Consider the following 26,371-nt stretch of genomic DNA (forward strand, 5'->3'; position numbering starts at 1 on the left):
AGCGGGAAGGCAGAAGAGGACCTCCGAAGTTCTAAGGTTTACATTCCTATGGTCCTACCCTATGTGTGAGGAATCCCTTATACTGAGGGTGGGGCAAAACCATGTTGCACACGTGTTTTGTTCATCTGTAACTCTAGCACCAGGGCAAGGATTCCTCTGTGCATGCTTCGGTAGTGATACAACTTCCCTGACCATGAATATTATTCACCTATTCAGTCACTGTGTAACACCCCAGCCTGGGTCCTCCATGTCACCAGCAGTGACAGCTCAGAGTAGTTTCCCCTTCTCTCAGCCCTGACTCATTCACACCTCCCAAGGATCTAGCCCTGGCTAAATATTTCTAAGAGCTATAACTGCCTTAGTTTATGCCACTGACAAGAGACTACTGACCCCAGGGGACCCCTCTGCAGCCTTCCTGTACTTATATTTATGATAGAAAAGAAATTCTCACTTGTCTTGCTCACAGGGCTGTTGCAATTGAACTTCACCTTTTCACAGTAAAGGATGGATAAGCCTTTTCTGCAGTCTCCCTGCCAACACAGGACCTCGCACAGAGCAGCTGGTGCTCAGTGAAGGCCTGGGAAAGAGATTGTGTTCACCTTACATTCGCTTTCATGTTAATTAGCTAACCAGAACAGGAGACTAAAACTAATACAACAATCAAAATAATTTTATCTAGTTCTCAGAAAAATGCCTGGGTAGTTCCTATTAGAATGCCACGGTATCTTGAAGTATATTAGAAATCAGACATAAGTCATTCTCACTTGTAAAATAATAAAATAATGAAGCAACAAAGGTAAGTGCATTATTGGTGACATTTATGAACTTAAAACTGTCCACTTAATGAGCCTTGCAGTAAAAGTAGCAACAAGTTGTAACAAGAAACCCCGAGTCACAGTACAGGAAGAATGGAATGGTTCACAGTCCCCTCTTTCCTGCTCTCAAATGAGGGTACAGTACGAAGACGCTGCCTGACCTGATGTTGGATGGGAATGGCCAGTGTACTAGAATGTGTGCTAGTCAGAGCATAGTACCATCTGCTGGGTGAACCTGGCCTAGGCCCTCTCTATTTCATCTTTCAAAGCCTCTGCATACCTAGTGGGGTAGGATTTGGGATCCTGTTTAACGATGCTGGCAAAGAACTTCAATAGTTTCATTTTGGTGGTTTCAGCATGTGCTCTCGGGCCCCACAGATATTCTTTGGTAGGAGGATCACTGTCTGCCACCTGTCTGCATTCTAGATACCCCTCCTGCACAAAATGCTCAGTAATGAGGACCCCAGGGTCCCCATACACGAAATGATCTCTCCCTGCATACAGCCCTACGTTGTTCAGTATACGCCACAGCACCTGCTCACTGGCACAATTGTCCTCTATGAAGATGATGCATAGCACGATGATTAGTAAGCCTGTCTTGGGTACGCCTGGGAAACCATGTTGCATCCCATCGTAGGTGAGCCCAAGGGCATGGACAAGAGAGTAGGAGTGGACACGGGGGTTTCTTTCTACTATCTCAAGGCCAAATGTCAGCCTCAAGCAGTCAGATGCCTTAGCAAAGATCACAGGGAAGTGCTCCTCATAACCTCGGATGACCATATACAGAATCTCTGCCTTACATGTCTGCTGCTTTCTCCTGTACTTAAGGAGCAAGAACAGAATCAAATCGATCACTTTACTATTGAGCATATCCTGTCTAGAGGAGTCAGGGCCAAATGCTTCTCCTACTGGGCCGCCAGGGGCCCCAACAGATGGTACTTCTGCAGGGGAGTTTATGGCAGCAGAGAATTCGGAAGTTCTCTGAGCACTCTGGGATGAATCTAGACCATTCTCTGAGGTGGTGGCAACGGTCTCTATTTCTGCCTCAACTCTGGGGACCTGGGCACCCTCCAGATCCTTTGTCTCTCTTTCAAACTGAGTGCTGTCCAGGTTGGCGCTCTGGCTGTTCTCGGGAGGATCCATGTTGGGTTTCTTTGGAAACAGAAGCAGGAAAATGTGCAGCTGACAGGGATGAACTCACAGGCCTGAGGGAGAAAGGAAAAAAGTGAGTGGACTCTGAAAGTTGTCCCTTGGGCAGCTCACAAAATCCCATGGTACAGGATTTTGCTTAGGGGTTGCTCTAAGACCAAGGGACAAAGTTCCTGAATGTACCTCTGATGGCCTCAAGGAAGAATAGACATGGCATCCCCTGTGCGTGCCTCCTCTTATTCTCAGAGCAAATTTCTGTGTCTCTGAGGTGAAGCAGAAGGCAGTGAGGGCAATTCCCATCTCCTAGTAGCTGTTCAGGAGTCACTTAGAGGTAGCCAATTTCAGTGTGGTTCATTTGTGTTACAACAGTACAACAGCTCAATTCTCACCTTGAAGAATGGTTAGGTCAACCGGTTCCACGTGCTTTTACTGTCCAGGTTCTTATAGCAAGAGGCTTTCTGTGAGAAAGGCAGAACACAGGAGAGGGGAAGGAATCCACCCCAAATGCCTTCGTTTTTCCCACAGCCCTTCAGAAGGCGGGTAGGTAGTGAGGACTCTGTATGGAGGAAAGGACTCTCAACTCTCACCATGTGTCCTCACACCTGAAGCAGGCCCGTCAGCCCCCTTTACTCCTGCCTGGAACCTTGGCAGGAACCTCAGACTGACAGGCCTGCTCTGGACTGTTTGTGTGACAGTGCCTCGAGAAAGTGTCTTGAGGAGCCACTGTCTGTGCTTTGGAGTGGAGTTTCCTTCACTGGAGCCCTGGGATCCTCTCCTGAAACTTCCCAGGTGCCTACTAAGCCAAGAACTATGTTCAAAGCAGGACTCCCACTCTGGTGAAGTTCTATACTCTGAGATCCTGTAATCCTGTCAGGAGAACTGAGCCTGTAACAGAGTCCATCATCCCTGTGCGGGTTCTGCAGTGATGGCCACCTGTCCTAGGCTCATTTCTTCTGAGATAAGAGTTCCCAAAGTCCACCTGAGTGGCATCTTAGCTCTCCATCTTGAGATCCCTGCTTTCCATGCAAGGCATGGGCCAGCACCAACCTCACCCCCACCCCACCCCACCCACCTCTGCCACCCCTGCTCCCCCCACCCACTCAGGGCTCCCCAGGCATTGGAACAGGGGCACACATGCTTTATGAAGTCTTCTGTTTGGGGAACGAGGCCCTCTTCACATGTTCATGTTCAACCATGATAGCTTACCTGGATTCCTGGTCAAAACTGATACCTCCTCTGACACAGATGACAGGCACACTCTGGGTTCCAGTTGTACTGCAGATTTGACAGGCTCACATCTCTGAGAAAGAAGACAGAAGTCAAGATTTATTGCCTCTGGATCTACCTGGGCATGGGCTTCACGAGACTGGCAAAAGGGACAAGGCCCTGCATTTTCTTGCAGATTCTGAAGATTTTCTTTCGCCTGATTCCCCCACACACCTCATTCAGACCCTCAGTTCTATTTTTCAGGCCAAGCCCCCTCTGAACATCAACTTACACTGAAACCACAAGTCACAGATGGCATTATTGGTCTACAGTGGACACCCACTAACGTTCTGTGCTGCAGACCTGGAACCTTTCTGCATGGCTTTTATCAGAGGTTTTATTGCACCTCTTTGGTTGTCCTGGTTCCTTAGCCCTATGTCTGAGGATACTCCCAGGATAAATACTCTTTCTCATTCTCACACCACAGTCTGAAGCAAAAGCACAGTGGGACAGTTTTGACTCCTCAAGGCATCCATCCCAGGATACAGAGGCCCATGTGTGCTCTCCACGGCAAGGATGCTATTATATTTTAAATTGGGCCATACTAGGTGTCAGGATGCATTAATTCAGAACCCACTAGCTGTCTGTCACCTTCCCTCTGAGAGACTGGCCCTCCCCTCCTGGAACTTCTTTTGTATGTAAAAGAATGGGAAGGGGCTTATCCCAGCAAGTGAACACTTAGGCATCCTATAAGCAGCAATAACCTAAGGCCTTGGCTCCCACACTGTCAAATCCTAGGAGATGGATGTGGAAGCCTGAGGAAGGGTTAATACCTCAAGTTAGCCTAGGTTTTGTTTCTTTAGCTGCCAAAAGGACACAATGTAGCTTGATTGTTCCAGTCTATCTGTCTGGTGTCTGGCTTGGGGCCTCGAGGCTTTCTGAAACCGGAAAATGTTCCCATGCCTGAGCCTTAGGTGAGGGTGTGGTGTAGGCCTATTCTCTAAAGTACATAGTAATGGGGATACCATTCGGTTGTGTCCTAGATAGAATGGGGCTTCTACTGTCCACAAATACCATGAATGCAAAGCGACTGTTATGGATAACCTAAATTCTAAAACTCACTCCTTTTTGTCTCTATAGTAACTGGCTAGGCAATGGGCTGATTCAGGCAAACGGGCCTGTTTGGTGCTGTGTTCTCCCGGCTCATTACAGCTAAAACACTGTGAGACCCTCTCAGTAGAATGTGTCCATCTGGATCCCGTGGCATTTGGACCTGTGAAATTGGCTCCCAGCAAGGCGCTTATGCTAACTATCAAGTCCCTCTTAGTGACATATTAACCAGTATCAACACTGGTTGACTATTCTATCCTAAAACCAACATTCCATCCCGAAAAAGGCCTTCAAACAACCTTAAAAACACTCACTTGGACTCAGAAAGAGCAGCGGCATAACCGGCAGCCTGATAGTCACGTCACACGTCGCAAAATGGCTGCTTCTAACCGCCAGCCCAAGTTCCCGGATGCAAGAACGCTCACGTCACAAAGTGGCTCTGAGAATCTCAATTTCCTGGATGCAGGAAGAGACCCACCCCCACCCCCCACCCCCCGCACAGCGCGCGCGTGTGCCATGGCTGTCAGACCTGTGAAATTGGCTCCTAGCAAGGCGCTTATGACAACTATCAAGTCCCTTTTAGTGGCACCTTAGCCAGTATCAACACTGGACTATCCACTCCTAAAACCTACCAACATTCTATCCCAAAAAGGGCCTTCAAACAACCCTAAAAACTCGCCTGGACTCAGAAAGCGCGCACCCTGATAGTCACGGTGCTGCTTCTATCTGCCAGCTCAAGTCCCCGGATGTAGGAATGCCCAAGGTGGCTCTGAGAACCTCAACTTCCTGGATTCAGGATGAGCGGCCTGGCTGTTTCCTTTCAGGTACTTCACAAAATGGCTCCAAGGCCCCCAAGTTCCCAGATGTCTTTATGGACATGGATTCTATCATAGATGATGAAGCAGAGGCTTGAGGGGGCTTATTCCCACATTCACGCTTTGCTGTAGGATCCTCTATAAGATACAAACTAGCTGACTCTTAGCTTGGGCTCTGAGGCTCTGATTTGCAAATTGACCAAGAAAGTCACTTGTCCCCTCCTCTCTGGGAACCTCTAAGATAGACCCCATGGGCTGATTTCCACCCCTACAGACTAGAGGGAAGGGAAGGAGGTTGTTTCCACAAGACCACATTTGGGGAAGCACACTCCACACTGACTGAACTATATATTCTTGGGGTCCCTCTAACCATAGCCGAGCTTCTACAGTCCACGCTATATGGGCAGGCTTTCTTCCAGGGAAAGACTAAACATAGTGCCTTCCAGAGTGCCTAGTCAGGGAAGTGTAATGTGGACTCCACTTGTTTATAGGCTGACCTCAGGCACCAGCTGCCTCATTTGGTGACCAGCTCTCCTGTAAGGTCCATTTCTTTCCTCCTTAAGCACTCACCTCCACTCAGGAAGCATGGCAAGGTCATTTCCCTTCCAGAAACCTCACAAAATGGTTCTTAGTTTCCCAGGAATGCTAAAGGGAAGGGGAGGAGCAGCCAGGGAGGCATCCTCCAAGCTCCAGGCTCACAAAATGGTCCCCAAATCATGGATGAGGTTTGGGAAAAAAAGATCTACACAGGGCTTATGCTGAGAAGTCAGCCCCTTTTAGGTGTAGGGACAACTCTATGGCTGCTGCTGGATCAAGCAAGGCCTGTGTATCTGGGCTGGGACCTCCATAATCCACTCCAGCCCCCATCTTGTCCCTGAAACAGACCAGAGGACTGTGGGCAGAGTCCTGGGATGCACAGTGGGGGTGGGGACTCATGTATGTCTGAGGGTCACATCCTTCTTCCGTGCTTACCTCATGGGAGCAGCTTCATTCATTTTAGTCCTTCTGCATGGATCAGACTATCTACAGACCACAGGAAGCTCTCACCTTGACTCCAGGTAACTGTGGCACTGTCTAATCAAGGCAGCCAGTGCCTGGCTACTATAGATTCCCCGAAGCCAGAAGGGCCACAAATGTGATTCATACAACCGAGTCCCACTCTGTTGCCATTCTGGGAAGGTGCATGGTTTGCTGAACCTCTACCTGGAAGTGATGCTTCCTCAGGCCACCCTCCAGCTCTCAGCTCGACTCTGAAGGGACTTGGGCCCTCTGCACACCAAGGGCCTCAGAGCTTGTCTCCCACTTCCATAGTCCATATATGAGGTAAAATGTTTGCACAACATAGGGACAGCTGGGTTAGGTGGGATCACCCTATGCATGTTAGGAGACTTCTGTCCACTTTAGGTGTCCACATGACTCCTTCTTTTTCACATACCTCAAGTAGTGACCTTTGATGACTTCTCTCATCCTATGAGGCCCAATGGCGCTGTCACATCTGAAAATATGCCCAGAGCTATCCTGGCATGCTAGCAGTGGAACGGAGCATTCAGAGGTGTCCTCTGTGTTCTTTCATTGCTTCTACCTTGGCTCCAGTTAAAATGTAGACCCTGTGCTCTATGAACTTTAGTCTCCATGGTCCAGACTCTCCCTCCCAGCACTCCCTTTCTGCTGAACAGGAAGCATGCCCCATTCATACTGGACTGTGCCGTGTGTGCACAGGGCTGACAAAAGAGGCAGAACTGCATTGTGGCAATCTTCTGTGTGTGGATGGATTTCCTCAGTCTACCCTCGCTTCAGTTTCCAAGCCATTCTTTATTTTCCTCACTTCCTGGAACCCTGCTAGACTTTATTCCAAAGAAATAAACTCCAGTGCCCTTTAGGCCCCCACCCCACCCTACCCCCATACACCTGCAAGTCAAAATATCTAACTCTGGGCCTGAACGCTTTAGCCTCCTGCTTCATTAAGCCTTCTCGCCAGTTGTGTCTGCTTAACCTGATTCCAGCTACTCTCCCCATGTCTATTTCCAGATGAATACCACGTGACATCAGTACATCCAGTTAACACATTCTGTTCTGTGGTTCATGCTGGTCCAATGAGAGTGGACTTCAAGTGCAAATGTTTTCTTTTCCAGATGTTAGAAGAACCCTGCACATCTGTGACAATGCTGTTTTATCCAAGATCCTTTAGCCTCTTTCCTGCTCTTTGCATCAGTTGATTTCCTCATCAAGACCTTGGAGGTCACTCTATGACTTGAAAAGTGTTTCCTCCAAGAACTTTGTAAGGCTTCTTTCTTTCCAGCACTCACGTCAGAGCGCAACAAGTAAGTCCTGAGAATTTAGTTTTATGACCATCCTTTACAATGCAGCCAACATCACTGTCTCTCAACACCAAACAATAACCTGTTCTTCTTGTTTGTCCCCCACAGGCCATTGTAAATCTATAAAACCATTTCATTTGTTTTCTTCTCCACTTCACTATGTCAGATATCTTACGCACTGTAGGAATTTTCTGGGTCATTTCAAATTTGATTTGTCACAGTGCAGGAAACCCACAAATGATGACAGACATACTAAACAGAGAAATTGTCATTCTGGACTCTCCCCTCCACCAGTGAACACATTTGAGTCTCAGATCCAGGAGAAAACATTCTCCAGTCCTGACAGAAGGTTCCCTTCAGACATGCATTGCTCAGGTGTTGTGGAGGATTCTATTGCTCATTTGGTCATTTCTAATCCTCTTGAAGATGCCCTGAAACAGTTTCTTCCTCGTCTCTTTGGAAATATTGCTGCTTCCATGAGCAACTGGTGGGAAATTGCCATTCTTGTCTTAGGTATGCAGCTTTTCTTCCCACTCTAAATAAAGGCCAAATTGGTTCCTAACTTCGTCTTTATTTAGTCTTACTTTTCCTTCTGACCAGAAACCTCAATATTTATAAAAAGAAATGGTTGTTTTGCAGATTTCATTTCATTCTTAATTAGCTTTTGAGCAAAGAGAAATATAAAATTAAACAAGTCTCAGGCAGAGTCCGAGGCCTTGGCGACTTCAGGGATGGAGGTGGAGAAGGAGGTACTTGAGGTGATGATATGGGGACTTATGAGGCAGGAGAATTTCCTCCCCTGGTTCTCCATATGGAATCCATGTCTTGGGTCCTGGTCTACATTTTTAGGCAATTGAGCTACCATGAAATCCTGAACTGTTTGAGGCAGAGTTTAAGCAAGGTGCTTTAAGGATAGCCAGATCTTTTCAGTATCAACATAATAGAATTGATAAGGTGTCAGGTCTTCTTTGAAGACTAAGAGTTGACACCTGATGGTAGTTTTATGGAGTTTGAGACCCAGAGAAAGGACCACAGACTGAACCTGATTTTAGTAATTTAAATTTACTGAGACTGATAGCAGAAGAGCAATTTCTGAGGCTACCCCATGAAGACGGGGAGCAGGTGAGGGAAGGGATTTTTTATCCCCCAACCCCTCCCCCTCCCCTTCTTTATGGGTGTTCCCCTCCCCACCCTCCCCCATTGCCGCCCTCCCCCCCCCAACAATCTAGTTCACTGGGGGTTCAGTCTTAGCAAGACCCAGGGCTTACCCTTACACTGGTGCTCTTACTAGGATATTCAATGCTACCTATGAGGTCAGAGTCCAGGGTCAGTCCATGTACACTCTTTAGATAGTGGCTTAGTCCCTGGAAGCTCTGGTTGCTTGGCATTGTTGTACATAAGGGGTCTCGAGCCCCTTCAAGCTCTTCCAGTTCTTTCTCTGATTCCTTAAACGGGGGTCCTATTCTCACTTCAGTGGTTTGCTGCTGGCATTTGCCTCTCTATTTGTTGTATTCTGGCTGTGTCTCTCAGGAGAGACCTACATCCAGCTCCTGTCTGCCTGCACTTCTTTGCTTCATCCATCTTGTCTAATTAGGTGGCTGTATATGTATGAGCCACATGTGGGGCAGGCTCTGAATGGGTGTTCCTTCTGTGTCTGTTTTAATCTTTGCCTCTCTATTCCCTGCCAAGGGTATTCTTGTTCCCCTTTTAAAGAAGGAGTGAAGCATTCACATTTTGATCATCCGTCTTGAGTTTCATGTGTACTAGGAATCTAGGGTAATTCAAGCATTAGGGCTAATAGCCACTTATCAATGAGTGCATACCATCTGTGTTTTTCTGTGATTGGGTTACCTCACTCAGGATGATATTTTCCAGTTCCAACCATTTGCCTACGAATTTCATAAAGGCATTGTTTTTGATAGCTGAGTTATATTCCATTGTGTAGATGTACCACATTTTCTGTATCCATTCCTCTGTTGAAGGGCATCTGGGTTCTTTCCAGCTTCTGGCTATTATAAATAAGGCTGCTATGAAGATAGTGGAGCACGTGTCTTTTTTATATGTTGGGGTATCTTTTGGGTATATGCCCAAGGGAGGTATAGCTGGATCCTCAGGTAGTTCAATGTCCAATTTCCTGAGGAACCTCCAGACTAATTTCAAGAATGGTTGTACCAGTCTGCAATCCCACCAACAATGGAGGAGTGTTCTTCTTTCTCCACATCCTTGCCACCATTTGCTGTCACCTGGGTTTTTGATCTTAGCCATTCTCACTGGTGTGAGGTGAAATCTCAGGGTTGTTTTGATTTGCATTTCCCTTATGACTAAAGATGTTGAACATTTCTTTAGGTGTTTCTCAGCCATTCGGCATTCCTCAGCTGTGAATTATTTGTTTAGCTCTGAACCCCATTTTTAAATAGGGTTATTTGTCACCCTTCGGTCTAACTTCTTGAGTTCTTTGTATATTTTGCATATTAGCCCTCTATCTGTTGTAGGATTGGTAAAGATCTTTTCCCAATTGTTGGTTGCCGTTTTGTCCTAACCACAGTGTCCTTTGCCTTACAGAAGCTTTGCAGTTTTATAAGATCCCATTTGTCGATTCTTGATCTTAGAGCATAAGCCATTGGTGTTTTGTTCAGGAAATTTTTTACAGTGCCCATGTGTTCCAGATGCTGCCCTAGTTTTTCTTCTATTAGTTTGAGTGTATCTGGTTTGATGTGGAGGTCCTTGATCCACTTGAACTTAAGCTTTGTAAAGTGTGATAAGCATGGATCGATCTGCATTCTTCTACATGTTGACCTCCAGTTGAACCAGCACCATTTGCTGAAAATGCTATCTTTTTTCCATTGAATGGTTTTGGCTCCGTTGTCAAAAATCAGGTGCCCATAGGTGTGTGGGTTCATTTCTGGGTCTTCAATTCTGTTCCACTGGTCTATCTGTCTGTCTCTGTACCAATACCATGCAGTTTTTATCACTACTGCTCTGTAATATTGCTTGAGGTCAGGGATAGTGATTCCCCCTGAAGTCCTTTTATTGTTGAGGAGAGTTTTAGCTATCCTGGGTTTTTTGTTATTCCAGATGAATTTGCAAATTGTTCTGTCTAACTCTTTGAGGAAGTGGATTGGTATTTTGATGGGGATTGCATTGAATCTGTAGATTGTTTTTGGTAAAATGGCCATTTTTACTATATTAATCCTGCCAATCCATGAGCATGGGAGATCTTTCCATCTTCTGAGGTCTTCTTCAATTTCTTTCTTCAGAGTCTTGAAGTTCTTATTGTACAGATCTTTTACTTGCTTGGTTAAAGTCACACCGAGGTACTTTATATTGTTTGGGTCTATTATGAAGGGTGTCGTTTCCCTAATTTCTTTCTCGGCTTGTTTCTCTTTTGTGTAGAGGAAGGCTACTACTGATTTATTTGAGTTAATTTTATATCCAGCCACTTTGCTGAAGTTGTTTATCAGCTTTAGAAGTTCTCTGGTGGAACTTTTGGGATCACTTAAATATACTATCATATCATCTGCAAATAGTGATATTTTGACTTCTTCTTTTCTGATCTGTATCCCCTTGACCTCCTTTTGTTGTCTGATTGCTCTGGCTAGAACTTCAAGAACTATATTGAATAAGTAGGGAGAGAGTGGGCAGCCTTGTTTAGTCCCTGATTGTAGTGGGATTGCTTCAAGTTTCTCACCATTTAGTTTAGTGTTAGCAACTGGTTTGCTGTATATGGCTTTTACGATGTTTAGATATGGGCCTTGAATTCCTATTCTTTCCAGGACTTTTATCATGAAGGGGTGTTGAATTTTGTCAAATGCTTTCTCAGCATCTAATGAAATCTTCATGTGGTTCTGTTCTTTCAGTTTGTTTACATAATGGATCACGTTGATGGTTTTCCGTATATTAAACCATCTCTGCATGCCTGGGATGAAGCCTAATTGATCATGGTGGATGATTGTTTTGATGTGCTCTTGGATTCGGTTTGCCAGAATTTTATTGAGTATTTTTGCGTCGATATTCATAAGGGAAATTGGTCTGAAGTTCTCTTTCTTTGTTGGGTCTTTGTGTGGTTTAGGTATAAGAGTAATTGTGGCTTCATAGAAGGAATTCGGTAGTGCTCAATCTGTTTCAATTTTGTGGAATAGTTTGGATAATATTGGTATGAGGTCTTCTATGAAGGTCTGATAGAATTCTGCACCAAACCCGTCTGGACCTGGGCTCTTTTTGGTTGGGAGAACTTTAATGACTGCTTCTATTTCCTTAGGAGTTATGGGGTTGTTTAACTGGTTTATCTGTTCCTGATTTAACTCCGGTACCTGGTATCTGTCTAGGGAATTGTCCATTTCCTGCAGATTTTCAAGTTTTGTTGAATATAGGCTTTTATAGTAAGATCTGATGATTTTTTGAATTTCCTCTGAATCTGTAGTTCCTCTGAATCTGTCTCCCTTTTCATTTCTGATTTTGTTAATTTGGAAACACTCTCTGTCTCCTCTCGTTAGTCTGGCTAAGGGTTTATCTATCTTGTTGATTTTCTCAAAGAACCAACGTTTGGTTCTGTTGATTCTTTCTATGGTCCTTTTTGTTTCTACTTGGTTGATTTCAGCTCTGAGTTTGATTATTTCCTGCCTTCTACTCCTCCTGGGTGTATTTGCTTCTTTTTGTTCTAGAGCTTTTAGGTGTGCTGTCAAGCTGCTGACATATGCTCTTTCCTGTTTCTTTCTGCAGGCACTCAGCGCTATGAGTTTTCCTCTTAGCACAGCTTTCATTGTGTCCCATAAGTTTGAGTATGTTGTATCTTCATTTTCATTAAATTCTAAAAAGTCTTTAATTTCTTTCTTTATTTCTTCCTTGACCAGGTTATCGTTGAGTAGAGCATTGTTCAACTTCCATGTATATGTGGGCGTTCTTCCCTTATTGTTATTGAAGACCAGCTTTAGGCCGTGGTGGTCTGATAGCACGCATGGGATTATTTCTATCTTTCTGTACCTGTTGAGGCCCGTTTTTTCACGAATTATATGGTCAATTTTGGAGAAAGTACCATGAGGAGCTGAGAAGAAGGTATATCCTTTTGCTTTAGGATAGAATGTTCTATAAATATCTGTTAAGTCCATTTGGCTCATGACTTCTCTTAGTCTGTCTACATCTCTGTTTAATTTCTGTTTTCATGATCTGTCCATTGATGAGAGTGGGGTGTTGAAATCTCCTACTATTATTGTGTGAGGTGCAATGTGTGTTTTGAGCTTTAGTAAGGTTTCTTTTACGTATGTAGGTGCCCTTGTATTTGGGGCATAGACATTGAGGATTGAGAGTTCATCTTGGTGGATTTTTCCTTTGATGAATATAAAATGTCCTTCCTTATCTTTTTTGATGACTTTTAGTTGAAAATTGATTTTATTTGATATTAGAATGGCTACTCCAGCTTGCTTCTTCCGACCATTTGCTTGGAAAGTTGTTTTCCAGCCTTTCACTCTGAGGTAGTGTCTGTCTTTGTCTCTGAGATGTGTTTCCTGTAGGCAGCAGAATGCAGGGTCCTCGTTGCGTATCCAGTTTGTTAATCTATGTCTTTTTATTGGGGAGTTGAGGCCATTGATGTTGAGAGATATAAGGAATAGTGATTATTGCTTCCTGTTATATTCATATTTGGATGTGAGGTTATGTTTGTGTGCTTTTTTTCTCTTTGTTTTGTTGCCAAGATGATTAGTTTCCTGCTTCTTTTAGGGTATAGCTTGCCTCCTTATGTTGGGCTTTACCATTTATTATCCTTTGTAGTGCTGGATTTGTAGAAAGATATTGTGTAAATTTGGTTTTGTCATGGAATATCTTGGTTTCTCCATCTATGTTAATTGAGAGTTTTGCAGGATACAGTAACCTGGGCTGGCACTTGTGTTCTCTTAGGGTCTGTATGACATCTGTTCAGGATCTTCTGGCTTTCATAGGCTCCTGCGAAAAGTCTGGTGTGATTCTGATATGTCTGCTTTTATATGTTACTTGACTTTTTTCCCTTACTGATTTTAATATTCTTTCTTTATTTTGTGCATTTTGTGTTTTGACTATTATGTGATGGGAGGAATTTCTTTTCTGGTCCAATCTATTTGGAGTTCTGTATGCCTCTTATGGGTATCTCTTTCTTTAGGTTAGGGAAGTTTTCTTCTATGATTTTGTTGAGGATATTTACTGGTCCTTTGACCTGGGAGTCTTCACTCTCTTCTATACCTATTATCTTTAGGTTTGATCTTCTCATTGAGTCCTGGATTTCCTGTATGTTTTGGACCAGCAGCTTGTTCCACTTTACATTATCTTTGACTGGTGAGTCGATGATTTCTATGGAATCTTCTGCTCCTGAGATTCTCTCTTCTATCTCTTGTATTCTGTTGGTGATGCTTGTATCTAGGGCTCCTTGTCTCTTCTTTTGGTGTTCTATATCCAGGGTTGTTTCCATGTGTTCTTTCTTGATTGCTTCTATTTCCATTTTTAATTGCTTCAACTGTTTGATTGTGTTTTCCTGGAATTCTTTCAGGGATTTTTGTGATTCCTCTCTGTAGGCTTCTACTTGTTTATTTATGTTTTCCTGTGTTTCTCTAAGGGCGTTTTTCATGTCTTTCTTGAAGTCCTCCAGCATCATGATCAAATATGATTTTGAAACTAGATCTTGCTTTTCTGGTGTGTTTGGATATTCCGTGTTTGCTTTGGTGGGAGAATTGGGCTCAGATGATGCCATGTAGTCTTGGTTTCTGTTGCTTGGGTTCCTGCGCTTGCCTCTCGCCATCAGATTATCTCTAGTGTTACTTTGTTCTGCTATTTCTGACAGTGGCTAGACTGTCCTATAAGCCTGTGTTTCAGGAGTGCTGTAGACCTGTTTTCCTGTTTTCTTTCAGCCAGTTATGGGAACAGAGTGTTCTGCTTTCGGGTGTGTAGTTTTTCATATCTACAGGTCTTCAGCTGTTCCTGTGGGCCTTTGTCTTGAGTTCACCAGGCAGGTTGCTTGGAGCAGGAAGGTTTGTCTTACCTGTGGTCCCGAGGCTCAAGTTTGCTCTTGGGGTGTTGCTTATGAGCTCTCCTCGGGGGCAGCCCTTTCTGGGAGCTTCTGTGCACCAGGGTTCCAGATGGCGTTTGATGTTTTCCTCTGGCGTCAGAGATGTGGACAGAGTGCAGTCTCTTCTGGTTTCCCAGGCATGTCTGCCTCTCTGAAGGTTTAGCTCTCCCTCCCACCGGATTTGGGTGCAGAGAACTGTTTATCTGGCCGGTCCCTTCAGGTTCCGGTGGTGTCTCAGACGCAGGGGACCTGCTGCTCTTGTGCCCTCATCTCCAGGAACCCAGAGGCCGTATACAGTTTCCTCTTGGGCCAGGGATGTGGGCAGGCGTGGGCAGTGTTGGTGGTCTCTTCCGCTCTGCAGTCTCAGGAGTGCCCACCTGTCTGGGCGGTGAGCTCTCTCTCCCTCGGGGTTTGGGAGCAGTGAGCTGCTGGGGGCAGGGATCCGCGGGTTTCAAGGGAAGGGATTTTTAAAGGCAAAAACCTCACAGAGCCCTTGAGTATCTCCACAAGCAAGCCAGGGGCCATTCTGCTCTGCCAAGATTAGGTAGTCATGGCAATGTCAAAAAGGACTTTGAATGTCTGCACAAGCAGGTTACCGAAGCAAAAAAGCAGTTAGTCATATCATACCATAGCAGATAGTTACGGCTATATATTTCTGAGGGGAGGTCAGTGAGTCAGGGTTACAGAGAACCTGTCATGGAGGAAGTTGAATCTGAAACAAATAGCTATTAGGGACCAAGACAGATGCCTTCTATAAAATGGAATATTTTTAGTCATCACATTGGGATTTTGAGCACTGAATGAACCACCAATGCCGAAGAATCTGAAGTACCTCTGCTAGGAGAGTACTTAGAGACAGAAAACGGGGATGATTTCAAGGGGTTATTGATAGTTTTCTTTCATTTGTTTGTCTGTTTGTTTGTTTTATTCACTTTACATCCCTCTCACTGCTCCCCTTCTGGTCACCCCCCCAAAATCCTCCCCCATTCCCTTCTCCTACAAGATGGTGGGACTTCTCTTGGTATCCCCCCTACCCTGGGATTTCAAGTCTCTGTGGAGCCAAGCACACCCTCTCCCACTGAGTCCAAACAAGGCAGCCTAGCTAGAACATACCCAACAGATAGGCAACAGCCTTTGGGATAGCCTCCGATCTAGTTGTTTGGGACCCACATGAAGCTGCACATCTGCTACATATGTGTGACGTGGCCTAGGTCCAAGCCATGTATGTACTTTAGTTCAGTCTCTGAGAATCTCAATGGTCCAAGTTGGTTGACTCTGTTGGTCTTCCTGTGGAGTTCCTATCCCCTTTGGGGGCCCACAATCCTTCCTCCTATTCTTCCATAAGTGTCCCTGAGCGCCATCCACTCTCTGACTGTGGGTCTCTGCCTCCATCTGAGTCAACTGCTGGGTGGAGCCTCTCAGAAGACAGCTATAAGCATAACAGTATCATTAATAGTGTAAAAGATTGTTGCTTACACATGGGATGGGTCTCTAGTTGGGCCAGTTATTACTTAACTATTCACTCAGTCTCTGTTCCATCCCCCATCCCGGTGTTTCTTGTAGAAAGGATAAATTTTGAGCCAAAGATTTTGTGGTTGGGTTGTGTCCCTTTGGCTCCACTGAGGTTCCTACTACAGGAGGTGACCTCTTTAAGTTCTATATCCTCTGAGTCACAACCAGACCTTGAATTTTTTTTCTTTTTTCTTTTCTTGGATATTTCTTTATTTACATTTGAAATGTTATTCCCTTTCCCGGTTTTCTGTCCATAAGCCCCCTATCTTCTCTCCGTCCCCTTTAATAAGGGTGTTCCCTTCCCCATCCACCCCCTAACCGCCACCCCCAACATTCCCTTGCACTGGAGGTCCAACCTTGGCAGGACCAAGGTCGTCTCCTTCCATTGGTGCCCAAGAAGGCCATCATCTGCTACATATGCAGTTGGAGCCCAGGGTCAGCCCCTGTATAGTCTTTGAGTAGTGGTTTAGTCCCTGGAAGCTCTGGTTGGTTGGCATTGTTGTTCTTATGGGGTTTCAAGCCCCTTCAGCTCTTTCAATCCTTCCTCTAATTCCTCAAACGTTGGTCCTGTTCTCAGTTCAGTGGTTTGCTGTTAGCATTCACCTCTGTATTTGACATGCTCTGGCCGTGTCTCTCAGGACACATCTATATTCGGTTCCTGTCAGCATGCACTACTTAGCTTCATCAATCTTATCTAATCTTGGTGACTCTGTGTGTGTGTGTGTGTGTGTGTGTGTGTGTGTGTGTGTGTGTGTGTGTATGCCACATGTAGGGCAGGCTCTGAACAGGCATTCCTTCATTCTCTGCTCTAAACTTTGCCTCCATATGCCCTCCTATGGATATTTTTGTTCCCCCTTTTAAGAAGGAGAGAAGCATCCACACTTTGGTCATCCTTCTTGAGCTTCATGTCTTCCATGGATTGCATTTTCGGTAATTCAAGCTTTGGGGCTAATATCCACTTATTAATGACTGCATGCCATTGTGTTTTTCTGTTGATTGAGTTACCTCACTCAGCATGATATTTTCTAGTTCATTCCATTTGCCTATGAATTTCATGAAGTCACTGTTTTTGATAGCTGAGTAGAACTCCATTGTGTAGATGTACCACATTTTCTGTATCCATTCCTCTGTTGAAGGGCATCTGGGGTCTTTCCAGCTTCTGGCTATTATAAATAAGGCTGCTATGAACATAGTGGAGCACGTGTCTTTTTTATATGTTGGGGCATCTTTTGGGTATATGCCCAAGAGTGGTATAGCTGGTCCTCAGGTAGTTCAATGTCCAATTTCCTGAGGAACCTCCAGACTGATTTCCAGAGTAGTTGTACCAGTTTAAAATCCCACCTACAAAGGAGAAGTATTCCTCTTTCTCCACATCCTCGCCAGCATCTGCTGTCACCTGAGTTTTTGATCTTTGCCATTCTGACTGGTGTGAAGTGGAATCTCAGGGTTGTTTTGATTTGCATTTCCCTGATGACTAAGGATGTCAGACCTTGAATTTTTATTTATTTATTTTATTTATGTGAGTATAATGTACCTGTCTTTAGACACACCAAAAGAGGGATCCTATTAAAGATGGTTGTGGACCCCCAGGTGGTTGGTGAGAATTGAACTCAGAACCACTGGAAGAGCAGTCAGTGCTCTTAGCTGCTGAGTCATCTCTCTAGCCATAGACCTTGAATTTTTAATTTGTCTGTTTCCATGTCCCGAGTGCTTGGATTACAGGCATGAGTCTCCATATAGAGATTTATATGGGGCTGAAGAGCAAGCCTAAGTCTACCAAATCCAGGCCCTAATCATTAATTTCAACAATATTTCCCAGCTCTTATGAATACAGAAAGGGGGAAAGAGGAGAGAAGAGAGAATGATAAGAAAAGTAGTAGTGGGGATGCATATGAACAAAGTACATTGTATCCATGTATGGAAAGGTATGCCTCTGTAATCCATGATCCTCTCATATGCTAGCAGTAATCACCAGATGATTCCACTCAGCACTGATCTTAAAAGCCCACTGCCTTCAACCCTTCATCCTTCTCAACTGCTTAACACAGTGAGCACATTGGAATCGCTTGGGAGAGCTAAAAAGGAAGTCCTGGCTTCTGAGTCCTAAGTCTAGCGGTATGATTCCAACTATCAGAAGCATTTGAGATGTTTAAGGTTCCTGTCACTTTAATGGGTAACCATAGTCATGAACAGACACTCTCTCATCCTGAGATGGGAGCTCTTCTGTCCAAAGTGCACGCATGTTGGGGGGGCAGTGTATATAGATATGACTTTAAATTCTTATAGGTCTGAAATATAAAACAACATCTGAGTAAATACAGGATTCCCTTGGGAGTACCCATGGCTCCCCTTACCAGAACAGATACAGGGAAGGAGACAACTCACCCAACTATGGAACTGACCATGTCTCATCATGACCCCTATGCCCAATCACCCCAAATATTCAAGCTATAGCTACACCCCTATCCCAGATGACCTGGCAATTCTTGCTCTTAATTCTGTGGCATTTGTTCAATTCAAGTTTTAGGCTCTCAGTTGGGTTCATTTGTAGTTTGTTTCTTTGTTTATTGACAAGTTCTTGTTTCCATGGGTTACCTGGAAATCGCTATGTATTCTAAGCCTACTTTGATGCTTGAGGGAAGCAAGTACTAGCCATCCACACCCTGCTTTCTCATGCGTAGTTCTTTAAGACTCAGTGGGCAACCTAAAGTTAAAATCCAAAATATTGACTTTGCCCTGGGCATGGTGGTGCACACCTTTAATCCCAGTACTCCAAAGGGAGAGGCAGGTGTGTCTCCGAATTTGAGGACAGCCTGGTTTACATAGAGAATATAGCAAAAAGACTCTGTTTTTAAAAAAAAACATTAAAAACAAAACCAAAACGACAATAACAATAACAACAACAAGAAACAACCCACCAAAGTGCTGACTTTGGTTTATGCTATTTGCTGCTCTCCCACCCCAAAGAAACAAGATTTTCTCTGAGTAGTCCCTTCATTCTTAGCTTTGGCTACATAAAAAGGTTCACATCCTTTTATGTGTTTCAGCTGTGACTGATGAATAGCTATCCATCCTCCTGTGACTGAAGTTGCAGCTTGGTGTTGTAGTAGGTAAGCAATTGTATAAATTACCTCTCATCCAAGTCACAAAATATGTTTGCCAAAATGATTTCTTCTGAAATTGCAAAAGTGGAAATAGAGTGCACAGAGAGAAATTGAGTTTGCTCCAAGGGGCTGTGAATGCACCATTAAGAAGCCATAGAAAGAGATTAGCAATCCATCTGGTGTGTTTGCACATCATTTAGTACCATTTTGGGGTATTTCTGGAGCAGTGACAACCACGGGAGGGGAGGAACAGGAGGCAGTTCCGCTAGCCATTAAGACAATATACCAAGAGGCTGTGCCTATCAGGGCATGTAGCTAGGGGACACTCTACCAGCACTGACCTCAGTTGAGCAGAAACTCCAAAAGCTTCAAAGCTTAATAAAAATCTTTTAGATTCAATGTCTGGGGATTCATTAAAGCATCATGAGCTGCAGGCCAACTTCTCTCAAGAAAACAGCTCTCTCTTCAGATAAAAAAAAAAAAAGCCTGTCTGAGGCTGGAGAAATGACTCAGTGGTTAAGAGCACATACTGCTGTTACAGAACACACAAGTTCAGCTCCCAACACCCACCTCAGGCAGCGCACAACCTCCTGTTAACTACAGCTCCAGGGGATCCGATGCCCTCTTCTGGCCGCCACAGGCACTGCACTCACATGTGCAAACCCACACTCATAATTGAAAATAAAATAGTTTGTATACTCAGAGCCACATACCTAGAACTCACAGCAAACGAAAACTGATCAGTGGTTAATTTTTACCCCTCATATCCATCATTTTAAAAGCCAATATGAGGGAAATCTTTGGTAAATATGGGGCACATCTTAGTTAAGTTTCTGCTGGAAAATCACTTGTTAAATATAAATATAGTCAGAACTATAAATATAAATCAGACGTAAACAATGCAAGTTACATTTTAAAGAAATCTTTTAAAAGACTTCTTTAGTAGAGAGTGCCTCTTTTTCAGTGACAGTCAGTTTCACTATTACTGGAAAATTCTATTCCCTAAGTGTGGTTAACAGGAATACATTTTCTTTCATCTCACCATGAAAGTTAGGCAGTGTGTACTTCCCCTCTTAGAAATCTGAAAGGTTGGGGCTGGGGATTTAGCTCAGTGGTTAGAGTGCTTACCTAGGAAGCGCAAGGCCCTGGGTTCGGTCCCCAGCTCCGAAAAAAAAGAACCAAAAAAAAAAAAAAAGAAATCTGAAAGGTTGGCCACTGAGAAAATTTCATAATGACAAGATGGTGATAAATGGTATATAGCATGTGTTTGTGATGAAAATGCATATTTCCTAGAGGCAGAGGCACTCTCAACGAAACAAAGAACCAAAATTAAAGAGAAGGGCCACACTGTGGAGACATGTGGAACATGTTCTGCCAGTCATCACTCCAGAGTTCACATGCCTAGTCTTGTTTGGTTTGTTCATAATTGGAAAGTTATCATAAGATTCCAGAGAAACCTCACAACAGAAAAAAAAAAAAGAACATAGTATCCACATTGTTTACTACTACACGTCCATCACATAGGTTTCAGATACATAAAGCATTCAACAATTCAGTTCTTGTTAACTGGAAGGCCATCTAAATTTAAAACCCAAGCCACTGTTGTAAGCATGTTCGGCTATCCCTAAGGAAAATAGGGAAAATAATAAGGTGGCGAATTTCTTTTCTACTGTCTTAATCTGAGTTGCCATATGGATTGTGGGTCAGAGTTCCACATTCCAATCATGAGCTTGTCACCAAGAGAATGTATCCTGGAGGAGGAGGTATATTGTAGGAATAGACAATTGCTCAGAGAACAGATAGGGAGAAAGGTACCTGCCTGAGCAGGTACTCATTGTCCTGACAGCCATGAAGACTCTGTACTTTTAGCCTTACATATTGAGAAGACATAATGGAGCCATGCCCAAGAGCAGAGACGTCAGTTCTTCCTGACTACCATGGGAAGAGTTTCTCACTTTCCAAAGTGGTAGAAAGATTTAGAAATTCTGAAGGGTCTGGATGGCATTAAGGACCAGAATCAAAAGAGGCAAGAATGAAGCCAATCAGCAGGGTGGCAAATGTGTGGTCTATTCAGTTTATCAAGACAAGTCTAGATGCTGAAGAATAGTCCCTTCTCAATATTTTCCTTCAAGAAGCACTATTTAGTTATTGACCACAAATGATTTCATCTGCTAAAAAGCATAGGAATGATTTATAATATAATTTTTAGACACTGGAGCTTTCATTTTTTAAAGACAGTGAAGCAATAGCTACACCACAAATTCAAGGACTAAGAAAGCTCTCATATGAAGCTAAAAAATGCATGCTGAAAGGGACCAGATAGCTGTCTCCTGAGAGACACATCCAGAGCATGTCAAATACAGAGGTCAATGCTAGCAGCAAACCACGGAACTGAGAACAGGAACCCCTTTGGGGGAATTAGAGGAAGGATTGAAAGACTTGAAGGGGCTCGAGACCCCATATGAACAACAATGCCAAGCAACCAGAGCTTCCAGGGACTAAGCCACTACCTAAAGACTATACATGGACTGACCCTGGACTCTGACCTCATAGGTAGCAATGAATATCCTAGTAAGATCACCAGTGTAAGGGGAAGCCTTGGGTCCTGCCAAGGCTGGAACCTCAGAGTAGGGGAATGTCAGGGGGGGCAGTAAGGAGGGCTGTATGGGGGGAACACCCTTATGGGGAAGGGGGAGGGGATAGGAGGTTTATGGACAGGAAACCAGGAAGGGGAATAACATTCGAAATGTAAATAGAGAAATATATCCAATAAAAATTATAAAATAATAAAAAGAGAGAGAGTCAGCAAAAGGTACCAATCCTGTGGAGCATTTCACTGTATTGAGAATGGAAGGGAATATGTGGGAGGCAGGATGAAAAAATGTGTTTTTCTCTGAGCAAGGCTGAAACATGATGTGAGCTAGCAAGGACTTTTCTTATAATTGAGCATTCTTTTTGGGTGGTCAGGAAGTGGGGAGAAAAATGCAAAAAAAAAAGGAAGAAAGAAAGAAAGATGGAAAGAAAGAAAGAAAGAAAGAAAGAAAGAAAGAAAGAAAGAAAGAGAGAAAGGAAGGAAGGAAGGAAGGAAGGAAGGAAAAGAAAAGAAAGCTCTCATAATTTCATGGCCCTAAAACAAAATCTTCCTCTACCTTCCATCTTCTATCTATATTCATCTTAGTTAACTTTTCTATTGCTTTGATAAAACACTACAACCAAGGAACTTGAACTTAAAACTCTCAGATCTTACTCCATCACTGATGGGGTCAAGGCAGAAGTTTGGAGACAGCAGCTGATGTAGAGGCCATGAAAGAGTGCTGCTTACTGGCTTGATCTCCATAGCTTACTTAGCCTGCTTTCTTATATTATTCAGAGTCACCCACTTAGAAATGGTCCCATCCACAGAGAGCTTGCACCTCTCACATCAACCAAAAGAGTATCCCCATAGATTTTCCTCCAGGTCAGTCTTATAGAGGCATTTTGTAAAGATGTCTTCTTCCCAAACATTGAGGCTTTCATCAAGTTAACAGACGCCAACCAGCACACCATAATTTCACTATATGTTGCATCTTATTTTTATAAATAGTACATGTTCATACTGGAAAAATTAGTGCAGATAAGCAAGAAGAAAACTGAGATAAGCCTACAATCTGGACTGAGGAGAAGACTCAGACGACAGTATCATTTGGTATGTTAGCATAAGAACTTGAGTTCAGATTCTAGGAACACGCATTTAAAAATGCCAAACTTAACCATCTAGAACTGTAATCCCAGCACTAAGGGAGCAAACAGAGGCAGAGGGAACATCATTGGCGTTTACTGGCCTGCCAGCCTAGCCAAAAGCATTGATCTTTAAGTCCAGTAGGAGATTTTGTCTCAAAGGAATAAAGCACAGAGAGACAGCAGAGGAAATCCAGTTTAGATTCTATAGGTGTGTACAGAGACACATGCACCTGTACACACACACACACACACACACACACACACACACACACACACACACACACACACACACACACACCTGCAAACCTCTTAATCAGAGATAATCACTGTTAGGTTTTGGTGCATAGTTCCCAATTAAATAATGACTATATAGAAAAAAGATGGCAGACCCACACCTGCTGGGAAGCTTTGAGGAGTCTCAGACATGATGGAGGCTTTGAAAGTTGATACAGCTGTGGAAAGGTAGTCTGAAGAGCCCAGATATAGCTCTGGAACAACTAAGAAAAAAGTCTTATGAGAAGATGTTTTTAAAAAGTGGACTCACAAAAGTGGAAAGAAGGATGGCCGAACAGAGTGGCATGTATGTGCATCAGAGACTGATGAATCTATACCCTTTGCTTGCTGCTTCTCAGCTAGCAGGATGCAAGCACAAAGGTCATAGCCAATAGCCTTGGGGCTGCTGGCACCAATAACAGGGAGAAGAACCTGCCCCCGGACACCCTGCCTAGCTGCAACATCATCATCCTGACTCTGGGCAAGTCTCAAAACAAGTCTGAACAGTGGCCCAGTATTTATGATGCTTCAGAAACCATAAACCTTGAACCAGACCAACAACTCACTGCAATAAATATTTACATGTAAAGCTGTTTAAGGAAAAAACCCCACAGATTGGGAAAAGATCTTTACCAATCCTACAACAAAAAGAGGGCTTATATCCAAAATAATCACAGAACTCAAGAAGTTAGACCACAGGGATACAAATAACCCTATTTAAAAATGGGGTTTAGAGCTAAACAAAGAATTCACAGCTGAGGAACGCCGAATGGCTGAGAAACACCTAAAGAAATGTTCAACATCTTTGGTCATAAGGGAAATGCAAATCAAAACAACCCTGAGATTTCACCTCACACCAGTGAGAATGGCTAAGATCAAAAACTCAGGGGACAGCAGATGCTGGTCAGGATGTGGAGAAAGAGGAACACTCCTCCATTGTTGGTGGGAGTGCAGACTGGTACAACCATTCTGGAAATCAGTCTGGAGGTCCCTCAGAAAATTGGACATTGAACTGCCTGAGGATCCAGCTATACCTCTCTTGGGCATACACCCACAAGATGCCCCAACATACAAAAAAGACACGTGCTCCACTATGTTCATCGCAGCCTTATTTATAATAGCCAGAAAATGGAAAGAACCCAGATGCCCTTCAACAGAGGAATGGATACAGAAAATGTGGTACATCTACACAATGGAATATTACTCAGCTATCCAAAACAATGACTTTATGAAATTCATAGGCAAATGGTTGGAACTGGAAAATATCATCCTGAGTGAGGTAACCCAATCACAAAAGAACACAGATGATATGCACTCATTGATAAGTGGATATTAGCCCAAAAGCTCAGAATCCCCACGATACGACTTACAGATCATATGAAGGTCAAGAATAAGAAAGACCAAAGTGTGGGTGCCTCAGTCCTACTTAGAAGGGGGAACAAAATAATGACAGGAGGTTGATGATGAGTGGGACTTGGGAGGAAGAGAGGGAAAAAACGGGGAGCAGGATTGGGTGTGGGAGGAGATGGGGGAGATTTTCAGAGGGTCAGGAAATTGAACAGAGGAGTGTAGCAATGGGGGATGGGGAACTGGGGGTAGCTACCAGAAAATTCCAGATGCCAGAAAAGCAAGAGGCTCCCAGGATGCAATGGGGATGACATCAGCTGAAATACCCTACAAAAAGGAGAGAGAGCCTGTAGAGACCATATCCAGAGGTTACACCTGGCTCCCTGTTGAGGGATGGGGCCACCCACCCTTCACAGAATTTAACTCAGAATTGCTCCTATCCCAAGGAAATACAAGGACAAAAAGTAGAGCAGAGACTAAAGGAAAGGCAGAGACTTCTCCACCTGGGGATCCATCCCATATACAGCCACCAAACCCAGACACTATTGCTGATGCCAAGAAGTGCTTGCTGACAGAAGCCTGATATGGATGTCTCCTGAGAAGCTCTGCCAGAGCCCTACTGCTACAAATGAGGATGGTTGCTGAGCACAGGGACCTCGAATGGAAGAGTTAGGGGAAGGACTGAAGGAGATGAAGGGGTTTGCAATCCTATAGGAAAAACAACAATATCAACCAACCTGACCCCACCCCACTCAGAACCCCCCAGGGACAAAACCACCAACCAAAGACTACACATGGAGGGACCCATGGCTCCAGCTGCATATGCAGAAGATGGCCTTGTCTGGCATCACTGGGAGGAGAAGCCCTTGGTCTTGTAAAGGCTAGGGTGGGTGGAAGGTCAGGGGGTAAGCACCTTTGTGGGGGCAGGGGAGGGAGAATAGAAAGGGGGTTTTGGAGGGGAAACCAGAAATGTAAATAAATGTATTTGAAATATAAATAAACAAAATAACCAATAAAAAATTAAAAAAATAAAAAGAAATCTATGTGACACACTTCCGTTTCCAATGCCACTAGGATGAACTAGTGAGTTCATCATGTGAGTACATGATGGAGAGATGGGGACAACAAAGGAAACGAGTGGTAATTTCTCAGTGGAGAGAGGCAAAACTAGAGGTATCACACTGGTGACAAGGGTGAGAGAAGGTTGTGATGGACAAAGGAACATATCATTGCTGCGTAGAGTCAGCAGGATGGTGTGCACCAGCCTGGAACTTGTGCATACTCAGCACCCCAAACATTCTGCCCAGCCATTGAATCCTGGCTCTGAGCAGCAACAGGATGTCCGAGGTGAAGAATAGTTCATTTCCTGGGCAGGACCTCCTGGAAAGACCTCTATGGTCCATGCTACCCGTGGAGGTCACTTTGGTGTGCATGATTGGTTGCTTAGGGCTGTGTTGAAGTTTGAAGTTCATGTGGATGTCTCTGGGCTTACAGCACCTTGGCTACGTTTACCCATAACCTGAGTTACCACCGAAGGCCATGCTTATGTCCGTGGTCAGTGCTGTTGTCTGAAGCCGTGTTGGTGTCTGTGGGCTGTGCTGCCACTGGGAGCTACGATGGTGTCTGTGACCTAGGTTGTAGCAGAGAGCCACGTTGATATTTGTGGTCTGTACTGCCAATGGAGATCATGTTGAAGTCTGTGTCACATGTTGATGCCAAAGACCACTTGGGAGTCTATGATCCATGCTTCTGCTGAATGTAAGGTCAAGGAAGCTACTTTTGCCACGGTGTTAATGACTGCAGACTCACAGTTGAGAAAAAACGACATAGATGCTTCTGTGACAACACCTAACCCTACTCAACCCCCATCCCAACATCCCAGACAGGAAAATATTGAGGAGAGCTATTAAAAATTGTGATAACTGAGCTGGAGAGATGGCTCAGCAGTTAAGAGCACTGACTGCTCTCGGGGGTC

The 26,371-nt window shown here is 44.2% G+C and overlaps 1 protein-coding gene and 1 long non-coding RNA gene across 3 annotated transcripts in view; one reads left to right on the forward strand and one right to left on the reverse strand.

Annotated features, from left to right (window-relative positions):
* Positions 1-801: 801 nt before the first annotated feature.
* Magea14 (MAGE family member A14) lies at positions 802-4,641 on the reverse strand. Its single transcript, NM_001024895.1, is given in 4 exon segments — positions 802-2,020; positions 2,354-2,422; positions 3,171-3,264; positions 4,595-4,641. A coding segment is annotated over 1 exon segment (903 nt). The 5' UTR covers positions 1,959-2,020; positions 2,354-2,422; positions 3,171-3,264; positions 4,595-4,641; the 3' UTR covers positions 802-1,055.
* A 97-nt stretch (positions 4,642-4,738) lies between these two features.
* LOC102550607 (uncharacterized) overlaps positions 4,739-26,371 on the forward strand; it is a 178,937-nt gene continuing 157,304 nt past the window's right edge. The window contains exons 1-2 of one of the 2 annotated variants that reach the window (XR_015646771.1): positions 4,739-5,104; positions 19,000-19,062. This is a non-coding gene — a long non-coding RNA (uncharacterized LOC102550607). The remainder of the gene's footprint in view (positions 5,105-18,999; positions 19,063-26,371) is intronic. The other variant, XR_015646772.1, reaches the window with a different exon arrangement.

The sequence above is a fragment of the Rattus norvegicus genome, chromosome X, assembly GCF_021556685.1.
Source record: "Rattus norvegicus strain SHRSP/BbbUtx chromosome X, alternate assembly SHRSP_T2T, whole genome shotgun sequence".
In the NCBI taxonomy this organism is placed as follows: domain Eukaryota; kingdom Metazoa; phylum Chordata; class Mammalia; order Rodentia; family Muridae; genus Rattus; species Rattus norvegicus.